Source organism: Perna viridis, chromosome 4, assembly GCF_037379345.1.
Source record: "Perna viridis isolate PV_CMFRI_1.1 ecotype Kerala chromosome 4, ASM3737934v1, whole genome shotgun sequence".
NCBI lineage: Eukaryota > Metazoa > Mollusca > Bivalvia > Mytilida > Mytilidae > Perna > Perna viridis.
In genome coordinates this window covers 13,484,653-13,494,732 of record NC_142448.1, presented here as the reverse complement: position 1 = coordinate 13,494,732, position 10,080 = coordinate 13,484,653, and the positions used below count along the sequence as shown (strand labels likewise).

The window sequence follows — 10,080 nt, the reverse complement described above, 5'->3', positions numbered from 1 at the left end:
TAAAGTAGTTTAAGAGAAGATTTTTTGAAAGGAATAACTTAAAAAATAGCAAAAAAATGCCAGAAAGGGCAATTACTCCAACAAGTCTTGATGGATTAAAACCAAAATTTGACCACAGATAGATCTCATCATGGTGAACACTTTAATCCTGGTCAGAGAATTTGGCTAAATCTAATGGTTTTGGAGATATATGCGATGAACTACTACCTGGCCTTTATGTTATATTTTAAGTAACGGCAGCCATGTTATTCAATGGATCAAAAATCCCCACATCAGTTCTATGCAGGATACCCCAAGAAACATTCGTACCAAGATTGGTTCCAATTGATAAAGTAGTTTCGGAGGAGAAGCTTTTTGATAGGAATAATTTTAAAAATAGCTTTATCCCGTGTCAGAATTCGGCTAAACCTAATGGTTTTGGAGAAATAGACCAAAAAACTAGTCTGACCCTATGTTCTATTTTTAGTAATGGCATAAGTTCTATGCAGGATACCCCAAGGAACTCAAAATTGACTTAACGAATATACACAAAAATTTGTGAAAGATTTTATCTATTAACTAACTAGAATTTTGCTAAGACTTCTGTCTGACCCTTATGTTCTATTTTTAGTTACAGCCATCATGTTTTTTTGACAGATCAAAACTCCCAACGACAGTTCTATACACAAAACCCTACAGAACATTCATAGCAAGTTTGGTTCAAATTGGTCTGGTAGTTTCAGAGAAGAATTTTGAAGGTAATAACATTAAAACAAAAAAAATGTTGAAAAAGGGCAATAACTCTAACATGGCTTAACACATTAACAAGAAAATTTGAACACAGATCATGTTCTATTTTTAGTAACAGCTGCCGTGTCTTTCGACGGATAATAAATTCCCACATCAGTTCTCTGCAGAATACACCAAAAGATTCATACCAAGTTTGGTTATAATTGATCAAGTAGTGTCAGAGGAGAAGAATCTTGAAAAATTGTTAATGATGACAATGGAAGCCAAGCGATAGCAAAAGCTCACATGGCCTTTGGCCAGATGCGTTAAAAAATCATGTTTTCCCTCTCAAGGGCAATAACTCTTACAAGGAGTTGTCTGACAACTTTTATTCCTGAAGACTTTTGTAGTCCTAATAATAAGGATCATTTCAGCTATTGAACAACAACAAATCCCTTCCCCTAAGAAATGAAAAAAAAAGTTCATTACAACAGATGATGATACTATTGTATTTTGACTATTTCCTTCAAAGAATTCTAGAGTATGGTAAGAGGAATTCAGTTCATGTTTTTTTTTTAAAATACATTGGACAGATACATTTAATTTTTTTTTACTTTTAGAAAGGTATAAGGGGGCTTCATCCATCTATATTTAGCAGCATATAAGCTAGCTGAACATTTCTGCAAATCAAAATGTTGGAGTAAAAAATGAAACTTAAATAGCTCCTATTATATGTATCAATATTGTGCCAATACACTATCAGGCATGTAGCTGAGGCCAAATTGAAGTGTAGGCAAAATTACGGCCCCCAGCAGATCCAGGGCGGAGGGGGTCCAGGGCTCCGCGAAGATAGTGTTTTAGAGCATCATTTATGCCTCTCCTGGTTGTATTTTCTCTAAAAAAAAATAAAAAATGGCAAAATTAAGTGCAGGCAAAAGCTTTTTTGCCTAACGGCAGCTACGCGCCTGACTACAAATAAAAACAAATTTTATATGGAATTCAAATTTAATATTTATAAAATAATAAAACCCATAGTTCACAGGCAATATAATTTGATCTATTCAAATATCATGAAAAAACAAGTTTTACAATTGAACTGAGATGATTAAATAGACAAATAAAACAAGACAATATTCTGTCACCTATCACAGTTTGTAATGTGTAACTTTTCAGTTACTCTTGTATCGTAAAAATGGACCCTTCAAAACTACAGACATTATTTGACCTTACAAAGTTTATAGTTCTACTAGTAAAAACTGATTTTAGCAATTTGTGATACATGTAAATTCAATAGAGTCATTTCATTACTAGTAAAATCATGCGAGTTACATTTGTTAAATTCAACACTTAAGAGAATTGTAAACCAGATTAGGCAGTAAAAGATTGACATAAATGCTAATCTCTAAACTTTATAAATGGTTTGGAATGTAGGAATGACAATGATAATTGTACCAGACAAGAAACTTAACATTCTATCACAACCTCATTTGTTCTTCCAAGCTGATTCTGGAATAGAACTACAATTTAGTCCATCATAATGTACATGTGAATGTTAAAACAGTTATAACAATGTTATGAACACTTCCATACAATAATTGATACATTTCCACCAAAAAACATATACAGAAGATTTTTTACTTCATGTGTGATTTCAAATCCATATCCTTCCCCAACAACTGCATGCCAAGAGGCTCCAAACTTTTTGTCCATTGTGTCTTTTATCATTTTTGCTGCACTCTGAAATGAAAGGAAATACTTGTACTGATACATGTGGAATAACATGACTCTTTTCACTGACATGCAATTAACTTATCATTTCATACTACAGTTAACTCTGATCTATACTAACTACAAGTGAAATATTTATCAACTCCAACAGATACAAAAATGGTCACATCATTCCTGTTGGATATACAATGAACTTTTTTATTTAAAGTAGAAATTTTCATTTTTATAATGCACTTAAGCTAAATGATTAACCTCATTATTTGTTGAAAACTTTTCACAAGCTGTCACACACAATTCCATTGCTTCAGTCTTCATTTCGTCGTTCATGTCAGAATGCTGCTAAGAGAAAAGACATAATTATGTACATATAAAAACCAAAATGCGAATGAGTAATATCTCAAAAAAACATTTATAATGGTCAATATTTAGTGAAACATGTATGTGCATATTTTAAATACATGTATTTTAAGTGCAGTAACAAAGATTCAAAATTATAACTTAAATTTAACTGAACACTGCCTCCCATGATCTATCGAGTGAATTTATTGGAGGTTCAGAATCAATGACAAGTATTCAGAGTTTGGAGAAATCCATGAGATGGTAAATACTGTCTACATCAACTTACATGATATGCATAATGCAGTAAAACCTGACAAACCTCATTTATGAATGACCAACTGTCCTTTATGATAATTTTGCCTTATGCTATATATTGACACTGTCCAGAACAACCACCTTTCAAACCCAACCAACAACTGACAAAATTATCAAAATATTCATTTTTACCTGATTTGGACTACAGGAGTAAATTATTCTTCAAAATACCTTTTTGAAAAATCATGAGTGACAAGAGTTATGGGAGCATGTTAGTTTTTAGAATGCACTGTAGCAAATTGAGTAATTTTACTTGTCTCAGTGAATAGGACAACCTCTAACGTTAGACCTTGTATGGAAGGGTTCAAAATGTCAACAAAAATAGGTATATCTTGGCATGACAAATTTTAATTTCATTTCAAATTACAAATCAAAGTACTCATGTACCGAATCAATTTATATCGATTGTTTGAATTTTTACGCCTCCACCAATTGTCAAATTGCATTCTAATTATGAAGGACATTACAAAAATCACACATCAGTTTCATAATGCATCGTAACAGTGTGCAAGTTTGCATAATAATTAGGTTCGATGTTGGTTTACATGGTACACTTAGATGAATGAACACAAAACTCTCCAACAAACTACGTAATTGAACTACAAACAACTGGTTGGCCTTTCCCAGTTTCAAAATATTTTCCAGTCGAAACTTGATTTATCGACCTCCAGGTTGAAACTGTTTGTCAAATCATTCAAACTTAAGCTGTCACAACCATTGAAATAAATCATGTCCTTAGATACATGTCCCTCTCAACCAGCTACATGCCTCAGTTGATAAGCTTTATAGCTCAAGTGCTACACAGTTATCGCATAGACACCTATGTGTCATTTAAGGTGCTTAGTTTCTTAGGCATCTATTTCTAGACACATACATTTACATAAACCCCAAAGTCTTAGAATACAATTTCAACAATTATGTATGGTGCAGACAACACTACCATGCACTTTTAAGGCCCTTGAGCACCTGCAGCTCTATTATATTTACATATGGCCAAAACAGCCCAATAGAATGATTATTGCAAAAAAGCAATATCACTAGACCACAGACTGACACCATTCCCGAGAAATGCATTATCGAAATTCATAAAGCACTGTCTAAACAAAATGTTATCTCAATTTGTCATCTCTGGGCTTCCAATGTCACGAGGCGGTAACTGCTAGAAAAATAAACGATACATTGAGTGATACAGCAGGATGGTTTTGGGGCCTTGCGGTTATTCCACTCTTTTAGAAAACATTTGGCAAAAAAAAAAATTAGTGGCAAATGACAGCATGGAACCCCTTTCTATAAGTTTCTTGATTGGATCCACTGCCCCCTTTTTGTAAATATTTGGATCTGCCAGGGCCTGCATGAAATATCAGAAGACAGCTTCAGCATTCTGTCTATTTATAGCAATGCAGGGTTTTCATTTCTATCTATTATGTGGCTAAAAATGAATAGACAACTTGAATATATCGACACTGAACGACTGATTGCTTAGAAATAAACAGGCACTGATAAGAAATTAGAGGTCAAACATTTTTATTGTTACAATCCTAATTATTCAAGTTGTTTATTGGGTTTGTTTATTGGCGTAAATAACATGGAATTAAATTTGCCACATCAGAAATACTTATAAAGTCGACCTAACTATCTGCATTTGAACATAAATGGAGTATGCCAATGGGACTATTTTCCTGTGGTAGTGTAAGATAATTGCAGATGTTATCAGGCTCTGGCGACTGCTATATCAATTCTGATCTTCGATCTAAATTGATAAAAATAAGACATAAATTCATCAATACCCTTGAGCTCGAGTTAAGAATGTTCATTCAGTGTTATGTCTCCAACATTTGTTATGAAAAGCAGATTTAAATACTTGCTTGTAACCAAATATTCAATAAATTTCAAAGAGCTTGACAATTTTGATCTTAAACAGTTGTTGTATTTGTTTGCATTGTTATAAGATGATAAGTCTGGTCTTATATTGCTGAATAGCTATGTACAGTCCCTATCTTTGGTGATGCCTGAAAGAGCAAACTTTATTTGCTTTCGGTGTCATCTGATGGTTAAATAGTCTGAATTCCTCTGACCCTGAAGTTTCGATAATTTTCCACGAGACCCTGTTTTGTTGACATTTTGAACCATAATAGAGAGTAGGCAGACTTTGTTACCTTTGGAACAGAACGGAGCAGAAATGATTTTTAAAACTGGAATCTAACAGAACATTTCAAAATCCCGCTGAAAAATTATGTGCCCGCTACCCTTCCGTTCCAAAAGTAACAAGCTCTGCCTACTCTCTATTACGGTTCAAAATGTCAACAAAACAGGGTCTTTCATGGAAAATTATCGAAACTTCAATAATAAATGTAATTTTTGTAGCAAATTTGGTACCTAGGTAGGTGTGAAATGCACAATTTCAACTTGAAAGTTGTTACAAGCGGTTGAAGAGCGATACTCTGCGGTACCGCTAAATCTCCAACTTCTTGTATGGCACATTGTTCTGACCCCAACCCGACATATTAATATCCAAATAAAAAAGAGGAGGGTTGCAGGGTCAGAGGAAATTGTTATGGCTAAGTTAGCAACGCCACTGCAACTTTTGCCCAAATAGACCAGTAGCAAGTGAGCCCTATGTATATTTGGATTACAAAGAACATGGGCAAACCCTTGATTTCAAGTCAGGGTGGGTGTAAATAGAATCTTCTGGCCGAGCGAAGCGAGGCAAGACAAATATTGAGGATAGTTTGTTAAAAAAAAACACACAATAACATACAAAAAATGCCCTGCCTGAAGAATACAGAATAAATATTGGGGTACTTTCAGATGCAGTCAGGCTGCATGGCGATCTATATTATAGTGATGACAGTGTGACAGAATATCTGAGAAAATTTTCTATTGACATGATCATCTGCCTTTTCACTGACAAAAGATGAAAGTCGTGGACATTGCTAATGATTATGCTAGAGATCTTTGGAAGAGAGGCAATGACTAGCAATCACGTTACCCTCATATAAACGTTTAATGTCCAGATCATACAAAAGCGAACTGTAAAACATATAAGAAATACTATTAATTCAACATCTACGTACTCTAATCAGTGGATACGTATGAACACGCTTAGCTTCTGATGTATCAGCCTTCTTTTCTTCTGTTTGTTCTGTCATTTTTCGCAGTTAATGCAATCACACAACTGTGTTTTCAAAAGTTTTCAACAATGCAGCAAAAAGTTTCCAGTGGTTACTAGGCCGTCTGCGCAAGTCCACTGTCTGTTTCCGTCGAGCTAATTGAAAGAGTTCATATTAAGTATTGAAATTGAAAAAAATTAAAACACCCAATGGAAATACTTTCCTTGTTATAAACTAGTTTTTATACTTTGATTTTTAATAAATCTGTTAATTTTCATGATAAATTGGAAAAATACAATTGGAAGTATAATCTGTTGTTTTATATTTTAAGTATTATTTACGAATTACAAATGCACACTTCAATTGACTTTTCACGTGGAAGATGTAAACAAAACTGAAATTACTTATTTATAGTAGACATGTTGTCAGCCAATAATGAAATAAGAGCATTTATTCGGCAAATCGAAAATACATTGCATAATTCTAGGGAGAGTTCTGAACTCCAAGCTACTTTTTCTGATGTTGAAAATATTGTATTATCTGATAGAGAGATAAGTTTGAAAACCACGTCTTTTTCTAACTTCACAGACGCTAGAACTTGTCTGTTTCAAAACTTTTACATGCAATTGTTAAAAACATTGCTGAATAATATTTCTCCTGATATTGCTTGCTGTTTACAAGTTCAAACACTTAACCAAGTTTTAGCAGTGATTTTTAGAAATGGAAATTTAAAGCATTGTTTCTTGACACTATCCTGGGGAATATCAGAATTCAGGTACTTTTTGTGATTATTTTCTTTTCCAAACATCCAGGCACTTTGAGATCTTGGAGGTGTAGTAAGGTAATGCTTCATAGTTGCCTTTGGTTAATTACTGTAGAAAACCCAGAAAGCCAATTCAAAATCTGCAATCTTATAAATAAAAAAAATCTTTTATGCGATCTTTAGATAATATAATTCAAAACATTTCAAATATTAATTTCTACATGTGGAGATTTTGACAGCATGTGGACTAGGTAGTTCCAAATGGCTTCCTGACATTTATCTTAATTGATTAACCAAAAAGTGGGAGTTCACACTGAAAAATGAGAATTATTTTTGCATAGAAATTATAGTGCAAGATGACAAATCTTATGCACCTAGGATGTAATTGAATAAATGTAGAAACAAATCCATAATGGATATACCTTAGCATATTTTTAGCTCACATGGCCAATTTGAATATTTGTTATATTATTGGTCAATTAATTTCAGATTTGGCATAGAATGCAGGGTTATACCACAATCAATTGAACCTGAAGTGTTCCCATCAAATAACATTAATGTCTTGAAATGGTTTGTCTAGTGATGTTTTTGATTATTTCAAATAGATTGATTGTATGGTTTTGCTTTGATGAAAGTTTAGCAAGTGTTCAGTAAGATGGCTTTTCAGATGAATTTTATACAGTTGTACATCTGATATTAATTGCAAATTTATCAGTGCAGTTTTCAGAAGCAGTCATTACAAATTGTCATGAATTATGCTTATAACCTCTTATAAATTTTCTACTAAAATTTAGGTAAATTCACCCAAATATAGGACTAATCATTCCATTCAAATGAGACACTAGTCAAATTGTACAAATACTGGTTATGTCGTGTAATTTTTAAAGAAAATTTTACATAAACTTCCATTTGGTTTGTTTAATCATAATGAAGGTTTTGAATCCTAGAAATTGAAAATATCTGAGAAGAATAAAGATTGAATGGTCAATACAATTTTCCTTTCATTCAAGTGGTCTCAAGCTGTATGCTGGTGAAGAGATATCTGAAGGTCTGTCTGTTTGTGTTTACTAAAATGTGTATCAACTGTAAATTTTCTGTTTTTCTTTTTCAGACCTTCATACAAACTGAACAAATGTGTTTCTCTCTTGGAGGAATTTCTTAAGTCTCATACTCTGTGTAAAATAATTAATGAGCAATGTTCTGTGATAAATCCTGTCGAACAGAATTTTGCTTGGGAAGAACTTGTAAATGCAGTATGTAGTCTTCCTGACAGGGCAGCAAACAAACTACAGTCTCAAAATAGGTTTGTTCTTCAAATATTGATCTTAAAAAGTTATTTTATAACTATTTAAATGAATTGGCTTTGCAATATTTTTCTTTAAACATGTACAGGTACATGTATTTAGTCATATTTAGATGATTAATGGTTAGAGTACAAGTATGGAGTTAATTGTACTCTATTTTATCAGGTGTAAAGGTATACAAACAATATCTCTGTTGACAAAATATTTACACATGAATTATATTAGATGCCTAAATAACATTCTTGTTGTTATGTTTTCCTCATTGTAGTGAGATTTTCTACCCAAAACCATACATAGCTCTATTGGGATCCGAGATTGTAACAGTTTTAAGGGAAGTTCATTTACAAGTAACAAAGAGTAAAGATGTAAGCTTGGAGTTCATCAGTCGACTGATAGGGAAACTTTGTATTTCAGGGTATTCAGGTATGAAGATAAAAAATTGTATTTTTCTTACATTTTAAAGTTTTAAAATATCTTTTTCTATTATTTAATCAGTTTCAATAAACATGCTTCTTCATACTGTTAATTTTGGGCATGCATTCATTGTTTTTTTGTATAATAATCTGGAAAAAAATACCAGTCAGAAATTTTTCTTCCTAAATAACATTGAAAACGAAATATTGGATGGTCTGCCACAGTTTAAAAAAAAGTAATTTACCTATGTTACAGATGTCCTAATGGACACATTATTAGATTCATTAAGTACATTGGTGAAGGAAGACTTCATTTGGTGTAGAATCTGTGAAAGAGTCATCACTGGTGTTCCTGATAGATGTTTAGAAAGTGTTTTATTAACACTAGTGAAAAAACTGCCATGGTAAATATTTACTAGTGAAAAAGTTGGTTGTGTAAATGTTTAAATATGATTGGCAAAGAGATTCCCATAGTTAATGTTTTCTGTATATCTCATAATATTTAAGATCAATTTTGAAGGGCACCTTGTCTCTGTGGTAGGGATTGATAGTTTAATCTTCAATACTTTTTGCCCCTGATGAAGGCAGAAAATTTGGGCTCACATTTATCAATTTGTTTTTATGTTTTGTTCATATTTTATTTGTTTTTTTTTTCCTTCTTACCTTTTAAACGTGGCAATTGTTCACAAATTCATTATTCCTATATAATTTATTGTACCCCTTCAAACAAAGTTTGGGGGTACAAAGGAATCAATCTGTCTGTCTGTCCATTTATCTCTTTTTCTGTCTGCTTATCTTGTAAGTGCAATTCCTCCTAAAAACTCAAGACTTTTGATGAAATATCATTCTTATCTGTAGACACCAAGGTTTTCTACAATAACTTGAATAATAGTTGGAAGATTTTGGTAAAATTTTTTAAGAAGATTGCAAACCACAACAGGAAGATTTGTATTGTTTTGGTGGATTATTGCTCTAATTGTTTTGGAAAATTGGGCCAAAAAGAGGTGAAATAAAATTTAAAAAATGTAGCTCTATTTCTCAATTATAGGTATATTGATCTCTGATACTGTACCACAATGTTCTATAACACAAAGGTCAGTCTGGAATTGATTTTAAGGGTTATGATTTAAACCATTTTATAATAAAGGACTGAAAAGGAACAAAAAACAGTTTTTTTTTCTTGTTTCCAAACTGTAGCACATCTTCACGAAATTGTAACCACAAAAGAAAGTTTTTGATTGATTTTTAGGGTTATACCCTTACCGTTTTGAAAAAGGGTCAACAAAAGGACCAGAAGCTAGCATTTTATAAAACTATGTTTATGGATCTCTTTGATATTGTGTGACAAGTTTCCATACCAGCAAAGTAAGACTGGGATTGATTTAGGGAGTGATCATTCA

The 10,080-nt window shown here is 32.6% G+C and overlaps 2 protein-coding genes across 8 annotated transcripts in view; one reads left to right on the top strand and one right to left on the bottom strand.

Annotated features, from left to right (window-relative positions):
- Positions 1-1,694: 1,694 nt before the first annotated feature.
- On the bottom strand, positions 1,695-6,338 carry LOC148618935 (dynein axonemal light chain 4-like). 2 transcript variants are annotated; one of them, XM_088578325.1, is made up of 3 exons: positions 6,165-6,338; positions 2,689-2,775; positions 1,695-2,445 (listed from the first exon to the last, which is right to left on the bottom strand). In XM_088578325.1, exons 1-3 carry the CDS (start codon positions 6,237-6,239, stop codon positions 2,281-2,283), a joined length of 327 nt encoding a protein of 108 aa, XP_088434451.1. In that variant the 5' UTR covers positions 6,240-6,338; the 3' UTR covers positions 1,695-2,280. The 2 variants fall into 2 exon arrangements, with proteins under 2 accessions (XP_088434451.1, XP_088434452.1); XM_088578326.1 differs by having other exon boundaries at positions 2,689-2,772.
- A 214-nt stretch (positions 6,339-6,552) lies between these two features.
- LOC148618933 (telomere length regulation protein TEL2 homolog) overlaps positions 6,553-10,080 on the top strand; it is a 29,274-nt gene continuing 25,746 nt past the window's right edge. For 5 of the 6 annotated variants that reach the window (XM_088578322.1, XM_088578321.1, XM_088578318.1 and 2 more), the window contains exons 1-4: positions 6,571-6,975; positions 8,075-8,266; positions 8,536-8,690; positions 8,937-9,084. In XM_088578322.1, the coding sequence (XP_088434448.1) occupies positions 6,620-6,975; positions 8,075-8,266; positions 8,536-8,690; positions 8,937-9,084 (851 nt within the window). In that variant the 5' untranslated portion in view covers positions 6,571-6,619. Of the gene's footprint in view, positions 6,976-8,074; positions 8,267-8,535; positions 8,691-8,936; positions 9,085-10,080 lie in introns of all 6 variants that reach the window. The other variant, XM_088578320.1, reaches the window with a different exon arrangement.